The sequence below is a fragment of the Phacochoerus africanus genome, chromosome 2, assembly GCF_016906955.1.
Source record: "Phacochoerus africanus isolate WHEZ1 chromosome 2, ROS_Pafr_v1, whole genome shotgun sequence".
NCBI lineage: Eukaryota > Metazoa > Chordata > Mammalia > Artiodactyla > Suidae > Phacochoerus > Phacochoerus africanus.
In genome coordinates, this window is record NC_062545.1 from 82923718 (window position 1) to 82949102 (window position 25385).

The following is a 25385-nucleotide window of genomic DNA, read 5'->3' on the forward strand; positions in this document are numbered from 1 at the left end:
CTTTGAGTAATAAAAAAAATAAAAAAATAAAACCATGGCCAAATTAAAAAAAAAAGAGTGACTGTGATTTGCAGTGGCAGTGCCTTTAATGAAGACATGGAAGGAAGTGGATGGACATGGTGTATTCGAGAGATGAACAAAGGGGTTCAGTGGGGAAGGAACTTAGCCTGGAATACAGGGAGAGATAAAGCAATTAAGGATTTGGGGTGTCATCATCTGAGGAATCCAATCTGTGAATTTTGAGCAAGGGAGCAGCTGGAGGAAGAAGTTTTACCGAGATTTGGCGGCTGTGTGTCAGATACATTTGAGGAACTCAAAGAGAAGCAGAGATACCAATAGGAGATGTTTTGCAGTCCTAACAGGAGCAAGACTAACTTCTTTGGCTACAATAATATTTAAATAGTAGAAATGATAGAAAATGGCAATTAACTGGATATTATGGGTTACAAAAGGAAATAGTAAAATAGCTTCGATCTATTGGTCTCTGAGACATAGAAGCCTATGCTTTCATCATAGAAAAGAATCGTTGAGGTTGAGAGTCAGGTGTCTACTTGGCTTTGGAAATGATCTGTCAAGATTGATTATTGATTGAGTTTCAATAAGTGAGATTGGGAGTACAGAATAGATAATCTTTAAGACGGTGTTGGTTTAAGTCTTATGGAGACAGACTTCACTGTGAACAGGTAGGACCTTTCATGAACATTAAAAAACTAAACTTTTGCTTAGCAGCTTTCTATTAACTGTTGGTTTGTGATGAAAGATAGACCCAAAAGACTATTCAGTCTTTTCACTAGTTTATTATTCTGATTAATTTTATGGAACTTTTCTGTTATGTGGCTCCTTATTTTTAGTCTTAGAACTTGGTGTTGTTCAAAGATATATATGTAAGGGTATATATGGTAACCTGTAGTATAATAGAAAATAATCAATTATAAGTGTAAAACTTACTTAAAACCTCAGGCTTTATACACCATCAGGCATGCCTTAGTTCAAATCTCCCCTTCCCAGATTACCAGGTGCCTAAGGCTTTCCTCATCTATAAAATTGTAATTGAAGATTAAATGGGAAAATATCCATTAATTACACTCATCCAACAAATATTCTCAGAGCCCTTATAGTTATTATAGTGCTACAATGGGTTTAATTTTGATTTTTTTTTTCTTTTTGCTTTTCAGGGCCACACCTGCAGCATATGGAAGTTTCTAGGCTAGGGGTCAAATTGGAGCTGCCGTTGCCGGCCTACGCCACAGCCACAGCAATGCAGGATCCGAACCATGTCTACAACCTACCTCACAGCTCACAGCAACATGGAATCCTTAACCCACTAAACAAGGCCAGGGATTGAACATGCATCTTCATGGATACTAGTCAGTTTCGGTAACCTGCCGAGCCACAGCGGGAACTCCTAGTTTTGAACTTTTCAATTTGAGGTACATTCAAGTAAAATTACCCAGCTGGCTATGAGATTTATAAGTCTAGAATTCACAGGAGTAGAGTAGAAATGAACATTTGGGAGTCACTGTATATAATTGATGAATATGATATATAGTGTATATAGTTGAGTATGATGAGATTCTGTCAGGATGCACGCACTCTCTCTCCCTCCCTCTCTCTATCTCTCTCTCTCTCTCTCTCTCTCTCTCTCTCTCTCTCTCTCTCTCTCTCTCTCTCTCACTCACACACACACACACACACACACCATGCAGTAGACCAGGGACAGAATCATGGGAAACACCAAAGTTTAAGTGCTAAGAATTCCATAAAGGAGAAAAAAGAAATAATCAGAGGTTTAGGAGAAGGCACAGAAAAGTCTGCTGTCACAGAAACCTAGAAAAGAGATAAACCGAATGAGTGGCAATGCAGCTAAGATCTCTAATAAATTAAGGATTGAAAATAATGTTCCTTGGGTTTTTAGTCAGGAAATACTCTTGACTTTGGAGCTGTGATTTTAGTAGAGACACGAGGGCAGAAGGTAACAACGGGGTGGAGAAATAAATAAGAGATAAAGTCTAAACTACTATTTTGAGCCTATTCGATGGAAAGGGTAGGACAAACATGGGGTCAAGAGAGAGATTTTTCCCTCCAATGAAAAACTTATATCCAAAAAGAGGAAAGGACTTGTCCAGAAGAAGGAGTTGTAAATACGAGAGAGGGAGCTAATCAAGAAAGAAGGGGGAATTCCTGTTGTGGGCTCAACGAACCCAACTAGCATCCATGAGGACATGGGTTCCATCCCTGGTCTTGCTCAGTGGCTCAGATCCTGTGTTGCTATGGCTCTGGCGTAGGCCAGTGGCTACAGCTCCAATTGGACCCCTAGCCTGGGCACTTCTATATGACACAGGTGCTGCCCTAAAAAGACAATAAATAAATAAATAAATAAATAAATAAATAAATAAATAAATAAATATTGTTTAAAAAAAGAAGGGATGGGGATGTGGGCAGCAGCAGTGAAATACCTTGATCAGAAAGAGGAACACCTTTTGACCAAAGCCTGCAGGTAGAGCTAAAGGTAGAGAAGGGAGGTCCCACATTATGCCCTCTCTATGCCAAGAAGTAGGAGACAAGGGAAGAAGTCAAGATTTAAAGGGTTTGGGGAAGATTAAGAATAGTCTTTGGATGCAGAAGTAGAAGCTGAATCAAGGACAAATAAAAGGAATCACACATAAAGTGGCAGTGCGAGTCTAGTCAAGTTTGGAGACCATAAAATCTCTAAATCACCCAGCAAGGATGTCCATGGTTGCAAGGCTTGCTTCAGCAACTCTCAGATACTTGGGTTTTCAATAATGTTAATTTTCCTTGCCTAGGTGGTGGATGGTCATAATAATAAAGGGTCAAATAGGCAAGTTATTTTCACAAATAAAACTGCATCCCATATCCTTCAAAGCACAAAGCCTTTCAGTGTCTGGCCATGGCTGTAGAATAAAAAACCAGAATCTTAGGCTAGGATTTCTAAGCTTCCAATATAAAATTCTGGCCTTCTCTTTCATGACACCCTGACATGCACCAGCCACAACATTTTGGCCAAATAGGACTTCTTGCTGGCTTTTGAATGGTTTTTTTGTCTCATAACTTTCACTTTAATTACTTTGCTTCTGTGATTTACTCAGTTTGTAGAATGCTGCACCTCTGCTTTTGACATTATGATTTGATTACAAATCAGTTCATGTGTTACCCGGTCTGTGACCTCAGTCAAAAGTGATGTTTGTCCCACTTCTGGGCATCTACCCAGAAAAAACCATAACTCGCAAAGACACATGTACTCTGATGTTCACTGCAGCACTGTTTGCAATAGCCAAGACATGGAAACAACCTAAATGTCCATCAACAGAGGAGTGGATCAAGAAGATGTGGTACATTTACACAATGGAATATTACTCAGCCATTAAAATGAACGAAAGACCACATTTTTAGCAACATGGATGGACCTAGAAATTATCACACTAAATGAAGTCAGCCATACAAAGAGACACCAACATCAAATGCTTTCACTGACATGTGGTATCTGCAAAAAGGACAGACGGAACTTCTTTGCAGAACAGATGCTGACTCACAGACACTGAAAAACTTATGGTCTCTGGAGGAGAGAGTTTGGGGGGTAGGGGGATGTGCTTGGGTTGTGGGATGGAAATCTTGTGAAATCAGATTGTTATGATCATTATACAACTACAGATGTGATGAATTCATATGAGTAATAAAAAAAAAAAGTGATGTCTGTCCTTTCCACGTGTTATTCCCTGTTTGTACCAATTTTATTTTACTTTTTTTAAAATTTTCCTTTTTCCAAGTTTTGTTTTTTTCTATTTAAAAAAAATTTTTTTGGAGTTCCTGCTGTGGCGCAGCAGTAATGAACCCGACTAGTATCCATGAGGAAGAGGGTTCGATCCCTGGCCTTGCTCAATGGGTTAAATCTCACATTGCTGTGAGCTGAGGTGTAAGTCGCAGACGTGGCTCAGATCTGGCATTGCTGTGGCTGTGGTATAGACCAGCAGCTACAGCTTGGATTCAGCCACTAGCCTGGGAACTTCCATACAAGAAGGGTGCGGCACTAAAAGAAATAAAAATTTTTTTGGCTGTACTTGCAGCATGTGGACGTTCCCAGGCCAGGGATCAAACCCAGGCTACAGCAGCAACTCATGCCACTGCAGTTGCAATGCCAGATCCTTAACCCACAAGAGAATTCCTATATTACTTTTCATGCACTGTTCATTTACTTCAAAATATTTCAGTTTTTACTAACTTGTAAATTCCTTGATGATAGGTAGCATATTTTTGTCATCTTTGTAGTATTTCATGGTGCCAACGCAATGCTTTCTCTGTAGTAAGCATTTAATAAATATTTGCTGAACAGACATTGTATTACCTATTTGTACTAAGTAGCAAGATAGGAACTTTAAAAGAAAATGTTTTGCCTTTTCTACAGGCTAATTTTAAAGGTTTGTTTTTAAATGTTTTTTCATTAACCTCTTCTAATGTGAATGTTTTTGTCCCATAGGTATGGCATGAATTGCCTTATTCAGTTTGAAGATTTTGCCAATATAAATGCATTTCGTCTCCTGAAAAAGTATCAGAATCAGTATTGCACATTCAACGATGATATTCAAGGTAATCAAGTTTTCACTGTATGTGGGTCAAGAACAACATGCCCTGACATTAGCTCCTAATTTTATAATGATTTAAATTCAGTAAGTATGCACTAGATAACTATTAAACACCAGGAGTTGTGCTTGATGATTTTTTTACACATTATTTTGCGTTTAATTTTATGAATTTAAGAAAAGTACTCTGTGACTCTAGAATGTACCATGTTATCCAGGAGCTGGAGAAAGAGCTCCTTACAATCTGATAAAATCCCCAGTGATTATGGCTGAACAGAGCCTGAAATGTATGACAGTATATTCTCCATTGTTTAAAACTAAAACCGTATATACTACTGTCTTCAGCCTTCATCTCAGTCAGCCACAGATTCTAAGCTTCGGCCCAACTGAAGCAGCCTTTGTATATGTAGTGTATACCGTGCTTTGCGGTTCATCTTTGATTGTAGAAGCTTGTTTACCTGCTTTTTGTCTAAGTTACTTGTTTTGTTTCTAAGGCTTTTTTTTTTTTTGCTTTTTAGGGCCGTACTCATGGCATATGGTGTTTCCCAGGCTAGGAGTCAAATCCGAGCTACAGCTGCCAGTCTACACCACAGCCACAGCACCTCAGGATCCAAGCTGTGTCTGCGACCTACATACATCACAGCTCACAGCAACACCAGACCATAACCCACTGAGCAAGGCGGGGGATCGAACCTCATGGTTCCTAGTCAGATTTGTTTCCACCGCGCCACGACGGGAACTCCCTAAGCCTTTTTTTATTTTTCACCTTTGTCTAGATCCACCCCAACCCACCTCCCCAAATCAAACTGTCTTACTCTTCCTGTTTTGTTAAGGATAAAAGCACAGGCAGAGATCCAAAGGAAAGAAGACTGCAATGAGTTCTGGCAGCTCCAAAGATCACAGACAGCCTCCATGTCACTCATCACAGTGAGAGGTTTTCAGTACTGACCATACTTGGATTTTCAGCAGCACTGAACGCTGGTTTTTGTTTGTCGGGTTTTTTTACGGCCGCACCTACAGCATATGGAACTTCCCTGGCCAGGGTTTGAGTCCGAGCCATAGCTGCAGCAATGCCAGATCCTTTAACCCACTGTGCCAGTCCTGGGATCAAACCCATCCCTCCACAGAAACCCGAGGCATTACAGTCAGATTCTTAACCCACTGTGCCACAGCGGGAACTCCAGCATTTAACATTGTTGACCTTGCCCTCTTTCTTGAAATATTCTCTTCTGTTGATGTCCCGTCACAGAACCCTGCTGACTTTCTGCCTACCTCTTTGGGTTTTCACCCAGGTTCATCCTTTTCTGACCAGCTGTTTCTAACAGCACTCCAACACTCAGTCCCAGCCCCCTTGATCGTGTTATTCTGTCTTAGGTACATACTCCGAGGCCATACACATTCGTATAGCAGGTTTCTATCTTAGCTCAGACTTCTTTGAATTCTGGGTCCATATTCTGACCTGGTTATTTAAAATTTCCTCTGGTACATCTCAAAGTAATCTTCTCAACCTCCCCACCGTGAAACTCTTATTTCCCCAGCAAACTCAGTCCTTTCCCCATGTTCATTTTTGTGCATTCCTGATGTCTCTCCTTTTCATCTCTCTCTGCCAAATACAGTCTGTCACGACCTCCTCCTAATTTTCTGTTGTGAAAATCTGCCTCTTCTATAGATTCCTCTCCACTACCCTGGTGTAAGCCACGATCATCTCTCCTAAATCTCCTAACGGATATTTTCTAAGAAATCTATCCACATGTACTCTTGCTTCCCTTTCTTACATGTTCTCTGAAGAGTAATACTACAGCTTGCCAGATGTAAACCCAGGTGCTGCGAATTTAGTGACAAGCCAAGGTTTTCTTTTTGCTATAGGTATCTAGTCACCTCATCTGCTTGTTAAAATATTTTAATGAGGAGTTCCCACTGTGGTGCAGCAGAAATGAATCCAGCTAGTGTCCATGAGGATGCGGGTTTGATCCCTGGCCTCGCTCAGTGGGTCAGGGATCTGGCATTGCCGTGAGCTGTGGTGTAGGTTGCAGACGTGGCTCAGATCCCACATCACTGTGGCTGTGCTGTAGGCTGGCAGCTATAGCTCCCATTCAACCCCTAGCCTGGGAGCGTCCATATGCCATGGGAGTGGCCCTAAAAAAGCAAAATAAATAAACAAATAAGCTAATAAATAAATAATAAAACAAAACACTTTAATGGTCTTCCAGTTGCACTTGGGATAAAGATGAGCATCATAAATGTGATCCAGAATGTGTGGTTTGATCGTCACCTCTCTCTCCAGTGTCATTATTTTTGCCCTTCTAGCTGTAACAGTATTTTTCCAGGCCCAGACATGAGTGAGGTTTCTTCCTATGACAGAGTCTATCCAAGTGTTAGCCCTCCTCTAGAATACTCCTCCCTCCCTCATCAAATCTCATTTCAATCATTGACATTCCTTGGAAAAAATCTTCCAGACCCTTGTGCTAGGTCAAATCTGCCTGTCATAGGCTCACTTAGTACTATTTCTTTTTACCCGGCGGCAGTTATCACCAGTTTTATATATTTACGTAATTTTAAGAATTGATGTCTCTCTCCCTGCCACACTTTAAGCTCTGTGAAAGACAAAAATATGCCTGTTTGTTAATCCCTCTGTCCCTTGTCATTGAAACAGGGCCCAGCCCATAGAAAGTATTCAATGAAGTGAATGGCTGTAGTATGTTCAAGGGAGTTGGCAAACCACAGCCTGTGAGCCAGAGCCAGCCCACTGCCTGTATTTGTAAAGTTTTCTGGCAACACAGCTATACCCATTTGTTTATGTATTATTTATGATTTCTTTTGTGCTATAAAAGCAGGGTTCAGTCTGGGGAAGATACCATATGACCACAAACCCTAAATTATTTAGTATCTGGCCATGTGCACAGAGTTGGCCAACCTCTGGCCTAAAGGATTGGGTTGACAAGGGTTTGTGAGAGCTGAACTAAAGAATTAGGTTGGCTACGATGGGTTTGCATTTTAGAGAGATCCCTCGCGTTGTCTTTGATGTTGAGAATAGGTTGGATGGGAGCAAACTTTAAAGGCTGTTGCTGTAGCCTGATTACATGATGGTGGTACCTGGTTCTAGGCAAGTGCCAGTCAAGACCGAGAAACAGACAGAGGATTAGTTTTTGATAATGAAGGTGAGGAAAAGAGCGAAGGATGGAGCCTCGAAGTTGGCCTTGAAGAACTGGCAGAATGGCAGGGCAGTAACTGAGAAAGAGAAAATGAGAGGCATTGTAACATGTAGATGTTAAGAGCTGAGGGGGGGGATCTAACTGACTTGCTCTGTTCCTCATTGGCTGTGGACTGTGATCAAGGTACTTAACCTCTCTGAGTTTTCATTTTCTCATCTATGGCAGGAAGTTAGATAATGGCTTCTATTTTTTTCTTTGAAGGAAGAGGTAGGATTAGAAATGTGATCCTAATTCAAGATTCAAGGGAATCCAGAAGAACTGCTATAGAGGACTAGAGAGCCACCTGACCATGAAAGAGAAAAAGACTCAGTAGAGGGGGTTGAGGATCCATCGAAGGTGAATACCACAAATATATCATGACACCAGGAGGAGCAGCTTGAGTTCAAGAGCTGAGGGGTAGGCAAGGCCAAGAGGGTCAGTTGGGTTTGTCTCCACTGAGTATTTTACTGTATCTGTGCAGAGAAAGACAGTGGGATAAGAGTTAAGTTTGAAGTGGTGACCATAGGACTAAGTTGAACAGAAAAGGAAGTGAAGATACAAGGACAGGTAGGTAGAGCAAAAGGGCCTAGATTCCTATGAAGTTAAAAAATAGATAGGAGTTCCCTGGTGGCTCAGCAGGTTAAGGATATGGCATTGTCACTGCTGTGGCTTGGGTTCTATCCCTGGCCTGGAAACTTTCAAATGCTGCAGGCACAGCCAAGAAAACAACAACAACAAAAAAAGAATAGGTGTCATGGGAATAATTGAATAAAGAACTGGAAAGGTAGGAGATTACAGAGCATGATGAGTGAGGTTCTCTAAAAGTAGTTCTCCCAAGAAGGAGTTGTTCTGAGTGATGGAAAGCACCAAGACAAAACTTTAGGAGGAAAGTTACCCAAGTGGAGTAAGATGAATGCCATTGAAAACAAGGTCATCGTGGAGTTCCTGTTGTGGCACAATAGGATCAGTGGCTTCTCTGGAGCGCGCTGGGATGCAGGTTCAATCCCCATCCCAGCAGTGGGTTAAGGGTCCAGAGTTGCCACAGCTGCAGTGTAGAATTGTGGCCCGGGTCTGATCCCTGACCTGGGAACTCCATATGCCACCAGGCGGCCAAAGGGAAAAAAAGGAAAGAAAATGAGGTGGTCACAGAAAGATGTAAATATAAAATGAGGGTGATAATAGTTCTCTCACAGAGTTTATATTGTGGACAAATAATTATTTGTGGAAATGTTCCATCACCCCAAATGTACTTTCTGAATATAATTTTAAAAATTTACTGTGCTTAGGTCCTTTAGGGTCACATAGCTATAAAAATATAACGTGTTTAAAAGTAATGAGTCTCGGGAGTTCCCATCGTGGTGCAGTGGTTAGCGAATCCAACTAGGAACCATGAGGTTGCAGGTTCAGCCCCTGGCCTTGCTCAGTGGGTTAAAGGATCTGGCGTTGCCGTGAGCTGTGGTGTAGGCCGCCGGCTACAGCTCCGATTAGACCCCTAGCCTGGGAACCTCCATGTGCCATGGGAGCGGCCCTAGAAAAGACAAAAAAAAAAAAAAAAAGTAATGAGTCTTGGAGTTCGCATTGTGGCTCAGTGGTTAAACAATCTGACTAGCATCCATGAGGACTCAGGTTCGATCCCTGGCCTCACTCAGTGGGTTAAGAATCTGGCATTGCTGTGAGCTGTGGTGTAGGTTGCAGATGCAGCTTGGATCTTGCATTACTGTGGCTGTGGCTGTGGTATATGCGGATCAGACCCCTAGCCTGGGAACTTCCATATATTGCCAGCGGGGCCCTAAAAAGCAAAAAAAAAAAAAAAAAAAAAACAGTAAAGAGTCTCTTTATACACTTTGAGGCAGCTAAAGTCCCATCTTTCTTTTCCTGAAATCCTTTGTGGTTTTTGTTACATTATTACTTTATTGCCGTTTTCATGGCAGAGATGTTGATGTTATTTCAACTTTGTTTTCTTCTTTTTGTATTAAATGTTTTTGAGTACTTGTTCATGAGAAAGTGAGTCTTTAGAAGATTTCGGAAAAGAAATGAAGACAGTCTAATTTTATTTTTTATTTATTTATTTTTTTGTCACTATATGCCATTTTATTGTCACTATATGCCATTTTATGGTCTTCAGCTGAATTTTACTTGATTTTCTTTCTTTTTTTTTATAATTTTTTTTTTATTTTCCCACTGTACAGCAAGGGGGTCAGGTTATCCTTACATGTATACATTACATTTTTTCCCCCACCCTTTCTTCTGTTGCAACATGAGTATCTAGACAAAGTTCTCAATGCTATTCAGCAGGATCTCCTTGTAAATCTATTCTAAGTTGTGTCTGATAAGCCCAAGCTCCCGATCCCTCCCACTCCCTCCCCCTCCCATCAGGCAGCCACAAGTCTCTTCTCCAAGTCCATGATTTTCTTTTCTAAGGAGATGTTCATTTGTGCTGGATATTAGATTCCACTTATAAGTGATATCATATGGTATTTGTCTTTGTCTTTCTGGCTCATTTCACTCAGTATGAGATTCTCTAGTTCCGTCCATGTTGCTGCAGATGGCATTATGTCATTCTTTTTTATGGCTGAGTAGTATTCCATTGTGTATATATACCACTTCTTCCGAATCCAATCATCTGTCGATGGACATTTGGGTTGTTTCCATGTCCTGGCTATTGTGAATAGTGCTGCAATGAACATGCGGGTGCACGTGTCTCTTTTAAGTAGAGTTTTGTCCGGATAGATGCCCAAGAGTGGGATTGTGGGGGTCATATGGAAGTTCTATGTATAGATTTCTAAGGTATCTCCAAACTGTTCTCCATAGTGGCTGTACCAGTTTACATTCCCACCAACAGTGCAGGAGGGTTCCCTTTGCTCCACAGCCCCTCCAGCACTTGTTATTTGTGGATTTATTAATGATGGCCATTCTGACTGGTGTGAGGTAATATCTCATGGTAGTTTTGATTTGCATTTCTCTTATAACCAGCAATGTTGAGCATTTTTTCATGTGTTTGCTGGCCATCTGTATATCTTCTTTGGAGAAATGTCTATTCAGGTCTTTTGCCCATTTTTCCATTGATTGATTGGCTTTTTTGCTGTTGGGTTGTATAAGTTGTTTATATATTCTAGAGATTAAGCCCTTGTCGGTTGCATCATTTGAAACTATTTTCTCCCATTCTGTAAGTTGTCTTTTTGTTTTCTTTTGGGTTTCCTTTGCAAAAGCTTTTCAGTTTGATGAGGTCCCATGGGTTTATTTTTGCTCTAATTTCGATTGCTTTGGGAGACTGACCTGAGAAAATATTCATGATGTTGATGTCAGAGAGTGTTTTGCCCATGTTTTCTTCTAGGAGTTTGATGGTGTCCTGTCATATATTTAAGTCTTTCAGCCATTTTGAGTTTATTTTTGTGCATGGTGTGAGGGTGTGTTCTAGTTTCATTGCTTTGCATGCAGCTGTCCAGGTTTCCCAGCAATTCTTGCTGAATAGACTGTCTTTTGCCCATTTTATGTTCTTGCCTCCCTTGTCAAAGATGAATTGACCATAGGTGTCAGGGTTTATTTCCGGGTTCTCTATTCTGTGCCATTGGTCTGTCTGTCTGTTTTGATACCAGTACCACGCTATATTGATGACTGTGGCTTTGTAGTATTTCTTGAAGTCTGGGAACGTTTGTTTCTCAGGATTGCTTTGGCGATTCTGGGTCTTTTGTTGTTCCATATAAATGTTTGGATTGTTTGTTCTAGTTCAAGACAGTCTAATTTTAATGTGCAGTAACTCTAACCTGAAGATATGGTGCGTAGTGAGAGAGTGTCTTTGATACCACAGGTGTAGGCTTTGGAGACCAGAGTCTCTAAGTTCCTTTTGTGGCCTCTAAAGTAGCTCCCAGTTAACTGTTGAACCTATACTGTCCTTTCTTTAACATTCTCTGTCTTTTTTTTTTTTGGTCTTTTTTTTTTTGTCTTTTTAGGGCCGCACCTGTTGCATATGGAGGTTCCCAGGCTAGGGGTCCAATCAGAGTTGTAGCCACTGGCCTATGCCAGAGCCACAGCAACTCAGGGCCTGAGCTACTTCTGCAACCTACACCACAGCTCACAGCAACACCATATCCTCAACCCACTAAGCAAGGCCAGGTATGGAACCCACATCCTCATGGATGCCAGTGGTGTTCGCTAACCGCTGAGCCATTATGGGAACTCCTAACATTCTCTCTCTTTTGATTTTGTGGGTCTCACAGAAATGTATGTATAGAAGTTAAAGACTGGTATTGCATGGTTGTCGAATCATTATGCAGAGTTAATAGGTATCAGAGTTTAGTTGAAGAAAAAGAATGCTGAATCCCCATCATCCAGCAAAATGAGCCATTAGGAATTAGGGTCAGGATTTCTATCAATTCGGGCCAAGAATTTAGACCTCAAGGCCTGGGCTGCATCCGAGTTAGAGTCAGGAGCACAAGAAATATGAGGCAGATGCCCAGTGGAGGCCAGAGTACTGCATGTGGAATTGTCCCAAGAATCTACCACAGAGGAGGCCCTGGCAATGTGTCAGTTATTTAATGCCAGTGTGGAGGGATTAAATAATAGCTTTTCACCCCAACTAATCTGTCCTAAATATAATCTGCACACATGTAGTCTACATATTTCCACATAGAAATTTTAGCCAATAGAAAGTTAGGTTTGAAAAAGATGGGTCTAATCTCTGATTAGAGGAAACTTTAGGTGGAGTTCCCTGGTGGCTCAGTAGGTTAAGGACCCAGCATTATCACTGCTGTGGCTCAGGTTACAGTGAGGTTTGATCCCTGTCCCTGGAACTTCTGCTTGCCAAGGGTGCAGCCAAAAAAGGGAAACTTTTGGCAAGTTACTCAGTTTCTGACTAGAAATGACCAAACCAGTTAGTGATTTTTCCATACCAAAATAGTGTCCTTAGTGACGCATCTTCCCCATATGTTTCTGTTTTACCTTTTTAACCTTATGTTTTTACCATTTTGCCCACAAATGTAATACTTTCCTCACTGTGGGCATAGGAATTGCAGTCTAGTGCCAATAAAAATAATTAGGTAATTATTACTGTCTTGCCATGTAAATAGATGTTTTTACACTGGACCCTTGGGGGAAGTTTTTTAATTTTTTTAAATAGATGTGTTATTTGAATTTGTTACCAATTTCATGAAAAGTATTTGATTTTTTAAAATACTCAAATTCTACTATACTAGTGATCTAAAATAATCTTAAAGGATAAAGATTGTGACTCAAAATTTATTTAGATTTTAGTAATTCTCATTATAAATTATTGCTAACTAGAAAAAATATGCAAATTTTTAAATCTGTTAAAAAATTTGAGGCTTAGTATAATCTGAAGACCAGAATTCAGCAAATTCAGATCAAAAAAAAAAATAATAATAAGGTCACATCCCCTGATTGTTTAAAATAAGCTACAAAAAGAGATTTTTCTTCACATAATTCCCTTCCTGGAATGGCTGTTCCCTAATATGACATTGAATATTTTACATAGAAATTTCTGACATAATAAACTAGTTTGATTGTTAGGATTTTTAAAAATAAGGTAAATGTAGCCTAATCTTATTGCTAAATGCTCTGATAATTGAAAAGATGAAAATCAGACATGATAGAACAGACATTTCACAAAAGAAGGAATACCATTGACCTGAACATATTTATGCTTTAAAGTTTAACCACACCAAGTTTTTAAAAGTGTATTAAACTGCAGTTGAGTAACTCATTTTCTCTATCATGCTGGCGAAGTTTTTTTAAAAAACTCTAATTGTTAATTATGCTTTAAGCAAATGAATACTCTTGTACATTGATGGTGAGAATATAAATTGTAGGGAGGCAGTATATTCAAAAACATGGCCTCAACTCGGTGGGTTAAGGAACCGGCTGTGGGCTATGGTAAAGATTGCAGACTTGGCTCAGATCCTACATTGCTGTTGCTGTGGCTGTGGTGTAGGCTGGCAGCTGCAACTCTGATTCAGCCCCTAGCCTGGGAACTTTCATATGCTGTGGGTGCAGCCTAAAAAAAGACAAAATAAAATAAAATAAAATAAAATAAAATAAAATAAAATAAAATAAAATAAAATAAAATAAAATAAAATAAAAACAATAACATAAATGCAGTGATTGCTGATAATACTTTAACTGGTTAAATATTGCAGTGCTGGTAAAATACATAGAGACCTTTAAAATTATAGAATCTTGGAGCTGGAAGAGAGCTTAGAGTTTCTCAGATCCAAACTCTGGCCAACATAGAGGCAGCTTGAGATGCTTTTTGTGAATAAGCATTTGTCTAGTGACTGGATAGCTCTACCTCTCTAATTAAAAATCCCTTTTTGCCTATTTAACAACTCTAGTGCATCTATCTTATTGGACGAGATAATCCTATTCTATTCCCGCCGTGGTATCTTTTCTACATAGACCAGCCATATTTTTACTAATAAACTTTCATTTTCATTTACTAATAATATGTAATACGGAATTCACTTCAATTCATAGTTATTTGCATGGTGTGGTGTCTCAAAATTGCAAGCATTTTATTTTTGTGATCCATATGTGTTCCTAAATAAAAAACACACGACACACACTAATCTTCAATAATTATCATTTATAGTGATCTTATTTATGACTACCATAATTTATGACTATCTCTAAGAAAGAAGCAGACAACCAAAAGATTGAAAAGAACAAATCTAGAGTTCCCCTTGTGGCTCAGCAGAATCGAATCTGACTAGCATCCATGAGGACGCAGGTTCAATCCCTGGCCTTGCTCAGTGGGTTAAGGATCCGACATTGCTGTGAGCTGTGCTGTAGGTTGCAGATGTGGCTTGGATCCCACATTGCTGTGGCTGTGGTATAGGCCAGTGGCTACAGCTCTGACGGGACCCCTAGCCTGGGAACTTCCATATGCCTCTGGTGCAGCCCTAAAAAGACAAAAAGAAAACAAACAAAACAAATCTGCCGATGGTGAAATGTTTAATGCATCTTTGGTTCTTGGCATACATAACAGTTCATCATTGTGTCATTCATCAAACCTATTCTGATCTATGTTTTGGGGTTTTTTCTAAATCAAATGAGGATGTTTAAAGTTTCACTAGAATTTCCTGCCCAGCTGAGTGATCTAGGAATCATAGGTAGAAGAGTAAATTGCAGATATAGCTGAGAAGTGTTGCAGGAAGCTGCAGGGTTTTTTTTCAGACATAAACTATAAAAAAGTTGAGCTATGTAATTATGTTCAAAGCATAAGAACCACTCTGTGATCTGTGAAAGCTTATATGGCAAAGTAATAAAATTAGAACAGTGAGGTTTCTACTACCATGAGGCATAATCAGGAAAACTCAGGTTTTATCCTAAATAACTGTTAACATTAATTTTTTCCAGCACCTTTGGGATTCGCCAGTGATTTGTCATAGGTAGGAAACTGATTAAAGACTGTATTGACACCAGATTTCAACTGCTATTAACTATTAGTTTCGCTTTTCTTTTTTTTTTTTTTTCTTTTTTAGGGCCACACCCACAGCATATGGAAGTTCCCAGGCTAGGGGTCGAATTGGAGCTACCACTGCCGGCCTATGCCACAGCCATAGCAACATAGGATCCAAGCCCTTCTGTGACCTGCAGCACAGCTCACGGCAATGCCGGATCCTTAACACACTGAGTGAGGCCAGGGATCAAACCCATATCCTCATGGATACTAGTGGGTTCATAACCCTCAGAGCCACAATGGGCTGTTAGTTTTTACAATTGAAAATTAAAACATTTTGGAGTTCCCTGTTGGCTCAGTGGGTTAAGGATCCAGCATCGTCACTGCTGTGGCTCTGGTTACTGCTGCGGCTTGCGTTTGATCCCCGGCTCAGAACTTCTCTGTGCCATGGGCCGGGCCAAAAAAGCAAGAAAGTCCAGATAGTCCAGCTATTTCACAGCTGAGGAAACTGGTAGACACAATAATTTCTCTGAATTCATTCACCTCATAAACAGGTTGAGCTGGACATCCATATGAGAATCCAAACCCCAAGTTCTTCTTCACTGCATCATCAAATGCACTGAACCTAACTTTTGGAGAAGTTTTCAATAGTAGTACATTGCTATCCTAAAAGACTATGTTGATAGACTGAGAATTTCCTGCCCAATGCAAGCGTTGAATCAGACATTCACAGGCTCCCTTTTGGCACCAGTTAACCTGCTGTATGATGATTTCAGGATGTGAGTAAGGATTTGAGGCTGGGGGCTTGGGATTCTGCAGAACTTGTTTGAGGATGGCTTGCCATGTCTCCTGCTGCAGGAACGGCATCTGTTGCGGTTGCTGGCATCCTTGCAGCCCTTCGAATCACCAAGAACAAGCTTTCTGATCAAACGATACTGTTCCAAGGAGCTGGAGAGGTACCTGCCTCATGTGATGCTTACGTTCTCCTATTCAGTGAACATCACATTCATTCTGATGATCTATTAATTTGAAGTTGGAGGTTGTCTTCCAAAGTTTTAATTCATTGAAACTATACGTTTTATCAAAAGATATCCCACCTTAAGTATCGAGTCATATTAATTTCTCAAAGAAGACTTCCATATAATAGCATAGATATTTTTCACAGTTTTCAGTTTGTAAGATTACCAAAGGTTGCCATAAGTTTTTGTTACACATATTTAAAATGCCATGTTGGAACAAAAAAATTTCCCAATGTAGGATGAATTATACATAGATAGCTTTCAGTACTGAAGCTGTTATATCTGATGCTAACTTTTAGTATCCTCCAGTGTCACATACATAATTTCACTCACTATTCAATGAATATATATGTAACTATATACAAGTTTTTAAGACAAAATATTTTGAGCTAGAGATTCATCATGCATAACTGTTTACATGAAAAAGAACTAAAACATTTAAACTGTTGGAAGGAGATGGCAGGAATACAAATTAATACTTAGTTTTCTGTTATCTTTTTCTGTAAGTTAATAATTTGAAAAAAAAAATTAGACTCCAGTGATAATAATTCACCCCCAAAATAGAAGTTAAAATGACAACTTAGTTTGAGCTTCTTGTGTGAAAGCTACCAAAATCTTTTTAGAATTGTAGAATGTAATAAATGGGGAAATACTTTGTGACTATACATATTTTAAGAAGTTTTAAATTTTCAAATTTAATATGATCATGGATAAATGCATTACACTCGTAAAAACTATGTCTGTTGTTTGGTTTTAATGTTAATTTTAAAGTAAAACAAAGTACATGAAGCTAAACTTACATGCCAAGATATAAACATGTGAAAGTATTCTGAATGTAAGTTACAAATTAACTTTCACTTCATAATAAAAACCAAGGTGAAATTAAAGCTCATTAAAATTGGCACATTTTTTATTTCTGTGAATGGTCATATGCCGTACTTAATTTTAGTAAACTTCTTTAAATTTTCAAAGGGTTTTGTTGAATGCCACAGGCCAGTTCTTGGTACTCAGCAGGACAGAGATATTCATGGTTGAATGATTCAAAACTGGCCCTTGTTTGTCCCCGAAAAGGTTTTGGAAATTTCACAGGTCATCACAAAATAATCATATACCAAAGGAGTTGATTCTTTTAATCTTGCAAGAAATTTCACAGTACTTTCTCTGTCCAGATTAAGAGAGTAAATAAATGCTTGGAAGCACAAATTTTATGTGTTTCATTTTATTGCCTGTTTGGTCAAGTTCCCATCCAAATGACCAGGCTTTATTCTTCAAATCCAATTAGCAGAGATTGAACCAAAAAATAAGCAGTACAGTCCAATAAGCAAGGCTAAGCAGTTCATTATTTTAAATTCAGTTTTTTCTTGTTCAAGGAAATCTTACTTGTATGAACAGGATTAAAGATACGAACATTCAAGGATATCACTGGTTTATCTGTGGCTAAATAGCAAGGCATACAACAGTGATTCTGCTGTAATAAGAAGAGTAAGGAGTTGTCATTTAGTTTAATCCAAATGTGGCAAAAATACTTTCCTCCCAGTATGAATGCATAATTATAGCTCTTTAGGTCAATAGACAGTGCCATTTTGCAGTTTCTTAAACCAAGACGAAATGAGGTGAAAGTAACTCTTGGTGAGGGATTATGTGGAATAACTTAAAAGTTTTGTTTCTAGGCTGCCTTAGGGATTGCACACCTGATTGTTATGGCCATGGAAAAAGAAGGTTTCCCAAAAGAGAAAGCCATAAAGAAGATATGGTTGGTTGACTCAAAAGGATTAATAGTTAAGGTAAGAATTTGTCATTTTTAACCGGATATAAGATTTTTTTTTTTTTTTTTTGTATTTTGACTTCTTAGGGCCGCACCGCCGCATGTTGGAGGTTCCCAGGCTAGGGGGTCCAGTCGGAGCTGCAGCTGCTGGCCTACACCACAGCCACAGAAACACGGGATCCAAGCCAAGTCTGCGATCTACTCCACAGCTCACGGCAATACAGGAAGGATCCTTAACCCACTGAGCAAGGCCAGGTATTGAACCTGTGTCCTCATGGATGCTAGTCAGATTCGTTTCCACTGAGCCACAAGGGGAGCTCCCAGGTAAGAGTTTTAATCAGAAGGACGGTTATGGATGCTCATCTCTAAGATGGTCCTTCCACCCACCCTACCCCCAATGCTGCTTAAAGAGTAGCCATTATATAGGAATTGCCATGTCCCTCAATGATACTGATACTCTTCTGAATAAAGAAGAAAACTATGGCTCAGCTCTCCTTTCTGTCTGGGATGTGAGTAGGCTCCTTATAGCTCTGTGGGTTGTCGGCCCACATAAATTAGTTCCCAAGGGAGGCAGTTTGATACTTAATACGGCTAAGTATACAGATGAAACACTTAGTACAGCTCCTTTCACTAAGGGCTAGCTGTCAAATTGCACACTAGCTGGAGAGAAAGGATTGAAAAGTATGAAATAGCTACTCTTTTCTCTGCTCCTGTTTCGGTGTTAACTTACTTGAGGTTGTCTCCCAGCTTTAATAGAGACTGTAGTACTTACTTCATAGGGTCATCGTGAAAACCTGATTAAGATTAGAAAGGTAAGGAGTTCTTTTGTGGTACAGCAGGTTATAAGGATCCAGTGTTGTCACTGCAGCAGCTCAAGTTGCTGCTGTAGCATGGGTTTGATCCCTGGCCTGGGAACTTCACATGCTGTGGGTACAGTCAAAAAAAAAGAAAGAAAGAAAAAAAAAATGAGTAGGTAAGTGACCAGATTTCTCCACAGTTAGAAGGCATTATTATTACTCCTACCAGCTGTGCACATCACTTACTCTTCCTTAAACTGCTAGAGAAAATACATGTAAATCCTCATTCCACGTGGAGGTGAGTTTTCAAAATAACCAGTGTCTTCAGGAATTTAATACAGAAACAAATGTGAATGTATACAAGTATTCTGGAATGCTGTTTTATGTGTATCCAGAGTCTTTAAGAATTTATGCTTCTGGGAGTTACTGTTGTGGCTCAGTGGAAAGGAACCCAACTACTATCCATGAGGACTCGGGTTCCATCCCTGGCCTCGCTCAGTGGCTTAAGCATCCAGCATTACTACCAGCTGTGGTTTAGGTCACAGACTCGGCTTAGATCCAGCATTGCTGTGGCTGTGCTATAGGCCGGCAGCTGTAGCTCTGATTCAACCCCTAGCCTGGGAACATCCATATGCCGCAAGTGCAGCCCTAAAAAAAAAGAAAGAAAGAGTTTGTACTTCTGATCCAACAGTTTCCATTCTAAGAATCTATACCAAAGAGACAGAAATGTGTACAGTATCTTGTGTATGAGACTATTACCACAGCATTATTTCCAATAGTGAAATATTTCATCATACGTTATCATGGTGATTTGTGATATTTACCTAAAGAAAGGATAATTGTGAAATGAATTGAGAAATAGCCAAATCGGTATTATATACAAGTTAGAGTTATTTTCTAAGAACTATAAATAATATTAAAGGATTCATAATATAATGTTAGATGAAGAAAGGAAAAAATATATAACTATTTTGTTTTAAAAGTTGAGTTGTATATAAAAGTCATAGAAAGCATCAAGTACATATTACTTTAAAACATACTAATTTTGGAGTTCCCACTGTGGGCACAGTGGGTTAAGAATCTGACTGCCAGCATCTCAGGTTGCTGTGGAGGCTTAGGTACGATCCTTGGTTCAGCACAGTGGATTAAAGGATCCAGCGTAGGTCACAGCTGCAGCTTGAATTGAGTCCCTGGCCTGGAAATTTCCATATGCTGCAGGTGCAGCCATTATATATATATATATATATATATATATATATATATTTTGTAATGCCTTTCTGTGTATTCCAAATTCTTAGTAACTGTATTCTTTTAAAGCCAGAAAAAATGTTTTTTTAAAAGATGTAGACTAACTTTGTTTTAAATGAAAAAAGCACATGCACAAATTTTTTTTTTGTCTTTTTTCTTTTTAGGGCCGCACCCGCAGCATATGGAGGTTCCCAGGCTGGGATCTAATCGGAGCTACAGCTGCCAGCCTACACCAGAGCCACAGCCACGCCTGATCCAAGCCGCTTCTGTGACCTACACCACAGCTCACGGCAATTCCAGATCCTTAACCCGCTGAGCAAGCCCAGGGGTCAAACCTGAAACCTCAAGGTTCCTGGTAGGATTCGTTTCCGCTGCACCACAATGGGAACCCCTGCATAAACTTTTTGTAGAGAATGCATATCTATGCAGCAGTGAAACAAGACAGAAAGTACTTTCACAATATCTCCTGAGGACCAACTAAAAGTAATTTTATTAACAATGAATAATAACAAGGTAATTGTTTATAGTATACAAAAAAACCAGAGTTTGCAGTTTCTCAGCTCAGAAATTGGTGTTGCTTTAAATAATCAGCATAACGGTAAAAAATTGTACACATGTATTGTCATGAAATAACATCTGCTGGCTGAAGTCACCTATGGATCAGGCCTTATACTTACTGCGGGAAAACAGTAAGACCCTTGGTCTCGGGGGGGTCCCAGCCTAGTGGGAGAAACTCAAGCCAAGAATTACAACTCCCCATGAAAATGTTATATGGATGGACCTAGAAGTTGTCACACTGAGTGAAGTAAGTCAGACAAAGACAAATACCATATGATATCACTTATATGTGGACTCTAGTAAAAAATGAGAAAAAAGAACTTATAAAACAGAAACAAACTCACAGATTTCAAAACCAAGCTTAGGTAAAACAGTTGTGGGAGGGAAGAATTGAAAGGGTAGGATTAACATATACACACTACTATAGAAAATGGATGATTAATGAAAATCTACCATATGCACAGGAAAATCTACTCAATAGTTTGTACTAACCTATATGGGAAAAAAGAATGGATATATTTGTATACCTGAAACTAATACAACACTGTAAGTAAACTATACTCTAATAAATTTTTTTTTAAATGTTATAGACATATGTCCTTGCAGTTCCCATCGTGTCTCAGCGGAAATGAATCCAACTAAGAACCATGAGGTTGCGGGTTCAGTCCCTGGCCTTGCTCGGTGGGTTAAGGATCCGGTGTTGCCATGAGCTGTGGTGTAGGTGGCAAATGCACCTCAGATTCCGTGTTGCTGTGGCTGTGCCCTGGGCTGGCAGCTGTAACTCCGATTAGGCCCCCTAGCCTGGGAACCTCCATGAGCCGCAGATGTGGCCCTAAAAAGACAAAAGACCAAAAAAAAAAAAAAAACTTTAGTACCAGGGGCAGGCAGAAGATGGTGCTTCCACCACACTAAAGAGAATAACAGGAATGTTGAGGTTGGTTCTGTGACAGGGTGTCTCTTCAGCTAAGTTTGAAAGAAAAGTTTTTGTTTTTTTAGGTCCTCACCCACGGCATATGGAGATTCTCAGGCTAGGGGTCGATTGGCACTATAGCTTCAGCCTGCACCACAGCCACAGAAATACAGGATCTGAGCTGTGTCTGTGACCTACAGCTTAGCTCACAGCAATGCCGGATCCTTAACCCACTGAGCAAGGCCAGGGATCAAACCCATAACTTCATGGTTACTAGTCGGATTCGTTTCCACTGAGCCGCAATGGGAACTCCTAAAAGGAAAGTTAGGAGTTGATCTGGAGGCTGCATAGACATCATAAACTTCTCCTATGCAAAACTGAAACCAGGGAAGTTGAATGGCAAGTTCATGACGAGATCTTGAATGACGCTAAGGATCCTATCGTCCACCTCTCTTCTATCTTCAAAGCCCTACTAGTGTCTAGTACATAATCAACAGTATTGAGATAAGAGACACTTAGGGATTAGGGTTGAAAGGAATTGAGTGACAGGTGATGAAGGCTCCTCTGAATCCTGAACATGAGCTGCTTCCAGCCTCCTGTACTCTGATGGCTTATGGAAAATGGATCAAAATGAGGTGAAGCTGAAAAAAGGAAAAGCTATAAAGCTGGTGCAGTAATACAGATCACAGTTAACTGGGGCAATGAAATGAAGCAGGGACTGAGTGGGTGAGTGAAAGATGTTCTATTCAGTAGATATTTAGGATAGGATTGGCATACTCGATTAAATATGGAGGGAGATGGAGAGTAGAAGCAATCTAGCAAGACTCCATGGGTGTCTAGATAAGTGATGTGGCCATTCATGTGGGGGGGGAAAATGGAATAAAGAATAGGCCAGTTAGGAGTTCCCTCTATGGTGCAATGGGTTAAGAATCTGACTACAGCAGCTAAGGTCTTTGTGGAGGTGTGGATTCAGCCCTGGCCAGCACAGTGGGTTAAAGGATTTGATTTTGCTGCAGCTGTGGTGTAGGTCACAGCTGTGACTTGGATTCAGTCCTTGGCTCAGGAACTTGCATTAAAAAAAATAAGTGTAGGGCAGTTAGGAGTTCCCTGGTGGCTCATCAGGGTAAGGATCAGCATTATCACCACAGTGGCTCGGGTGGCTGCTGTGGCATGGGTTCAATTCCTGGCCCGGGACTTCCATATAATGTGGGCATGGCCAAAAAAATTTCTTTAATAAAAGAATAGGCCAATTGAAGAGAAAGATAGTGCAATCAGCTTCAGACATAACAAATTTAAGGCACCTGTGAAGACCTCAGCTTAAAGATGTCCACTTGGCACCTAGAGCTACAAAGACTGCCGCTTAGAACAAGGGTCTGGGCTTTCTGAGATAGAGACTTGAGGATCATCAGCATGTGTGTAGCAGAGCCCATGGAAAAAGCTATACAAACTGTGCTGTACTTAGAGATGTAATACAGTCAAGAATCAAAAAGGTGAACCCCCATGATTGTGGGTTTCTTATGTGATTTCTAATGACATTTTCATGCGAAATTTTCATTAAAATGCATAAAATACTGTTGTGGCTCAGCAGTAAGGAACCTGACTAGTATCCATGAGGACATGGGTTCAATCTCTGGCCTCACTCAGTGAGTTAAGGATCCATTGTTGGCATGCACTGTGGTGTAGGTCTCAGATGCAGCTTGAATCCCATTTTGCTGTGGCTGTGGAGAGGCCGGCAGCTACAGCTTCAGTTCGACCCCTAGCCTGGGAACCTCCATGTGCCGTGGGTGTGGCACTAAAAAGACAAAAAAAAATAGATTTTAGAATCTCAAATAATTTTAACATAGACTTACTGAACTGACACTCCAAGTTTCATGGATTACAGTACTTAGAATAACATGGATTATAGCATGACTTACGTTTGGAATAACTGTGAAATTGTTGCCTAGGCCTAATCAGTCAGTCTTACTTCATGTCTTATGCTTGCCAAAATAAAGAACCACATAGATATGGCTTACCAAGATAAATAAAGTTATGTTTTTAAAGACTGTTATGTATTTAATAGTTTATACACTATTTAATATAAGACACAGATGAAGCTTCAATTAACCTCTTTTTCTCTTATGTTTTTAAAAAGTCAAAATTATTGTGTTAATTTTTATGACAGAACAAATAAATCTTAGAGTAGCTACTAAATTAGTGTAATCTTTAAATTTTATGTGAATTTTGTGCTTGTTATCCTTTTATCCTTAATATTTTTACAATCTTTAAGAGCCAAAAATAATCATTTTATTAATTTTATTAACTTACAATGCAGTCTTTATAATATGTAAAAAAAAAAAAATCTTAAAGAGATTTTTCTTTTGGGGGGGCACACCCACAGCATGGGGAAGTTCCTGGGCCAGGTATCAAATCTGGGCCACTGCTGTGACCCAGGCTGCTGCAGTGACAATGCTCCTTAACCCACTGTACCATAAGAGAACTCCAATATCTTAAAATTTTAAATACAATTTTTTTTTTTGTCTTTTGAGGGCCACACCCGTGGCATATGGAGGTTCCCAGGCTAAGGGTCAAATCAGAGCTGTAGCCACCAGTCTATGCCACAGCCACAGCAATGCAGGATCCCAGCTACGTCTGCCACCTATACTGCAGTTCATGGCAATGCCAGATCCTTGACCCACGGAGTAAGAGCAGGGATCGAACCCGTGTCTTCATGGATACTATTTGGGTTCGTTACTGCTGAGCCATGATGGTAACTCCAATAAATTTTTTATTAATAAAAATCCTTTGATTTTTTTAAAGATGTAAATTCAAAAACTAAAAAGTCACGCTGTGAGGGAGTTGCTGTAAGCTGTGGTGTAGGTCGAAGACATGGCTCAGATCCCATGTTGCTGTGGCTGTGGTGAGTTTGGCAGCTGCAGCTGCGATTTGATCCCTCGCCTGAGAACCTCCATGTGCCTCGGTGCGGCCCGAAAAAAGAAAGTCACACTGTGAGGTTGGTTAGCTCATTTATGGAGTTATATATATCATCATCAGACTAGATAACTATTATTCTAATGTGTTTTCAGTTTTCCTTTTCAACATCACAGCTATAATATTTCCCATCATTTACCTCTTATCCATATATGCTAAACATCAGTATTTTAAATAATCCATCAATATCAGTGAGGTTGACTGAAATGGATTATTTGGTCACTAATGATACTCAAATACTTTAGTACAGCTGGAAACAATTGACATATCTATTTACCCAACTAATGTTAGTACATTTTAATATAAACAAACCAATACTTGTTTTTAAAAAAAAAAATCCTCCTGAAATAAAAATGAGAAGAAGAATAAATACAGTAAAGAAAAGATAAAAAAGGAACCCTGCCAGCTTGACTAGTGTTTGCATTTCACATGGATAACTGTGAGCATTTTTAGGGAGGACAAGAAGCCACAAAACAAACCAATCCAGACTTAATCTCTTCCTTAAATATATGCATTTTTGGCTTTCACTAATAAAACAAATTAGTGCTAAGGCAGAAAACTCAAAAATAAATAGAGTATTAATAGATATCATGAAGGATAGACCTAATCCAATGTGGAATAAATCTGTAGTATTTTGATTTTAATTTTATTTTGTTTTACATAATTATGTTTCATTATTTTAAAAAAAATTGGAGGAGTTCCTGCTGTATGTGATGGGATCATCAGTGTCTCTGGAACACTGGGACACAAGTTCAATCCCTGGCCCAGCACAGTGGGTTAAAGATCCGGTGTTGCTGCAGCTGTGGTGTAGATCTATCTGATTCCTGGACCATGAACTCCATATGCCATAGGGCCACCAAAAAAGAAAAAAAAATTTTTTTTGTTTGTTTTTTTTTTACTTTACAGTTACAGTTAAAT

At 39.6% G+C, this 25385-nt stretch overlaps 1 protein-coding gene across 3 annotated transcripts in view; it reads left to right on the top strand.

The window, feature by feature from the left end:
• Nucleotides 1-25385, top strand: part of ME1 (malic enzyme 1) — a 193688-nt gene that overhangs the window by 142078 nt on the left and 26225 nt on the right. For all 3 annotated transcript variants that reach the window (XM_047763152.1, XM_047763158.1, XM_047763167.1), the window contains exons 7-9: nt 4493-4602; nt 16059-16156; nt 17890-18003. In XM_047763152.1, coding sequence (XP_047619108.1) covers nt 4493-4602; nt 16059-16156; nt 17890-18003 — 322 coding nt within the window. The remainder of the gene's footprint in view (nt 1-4492; nt 4603-16058; nt 16157-17889; nt 18004-25385) is intronic.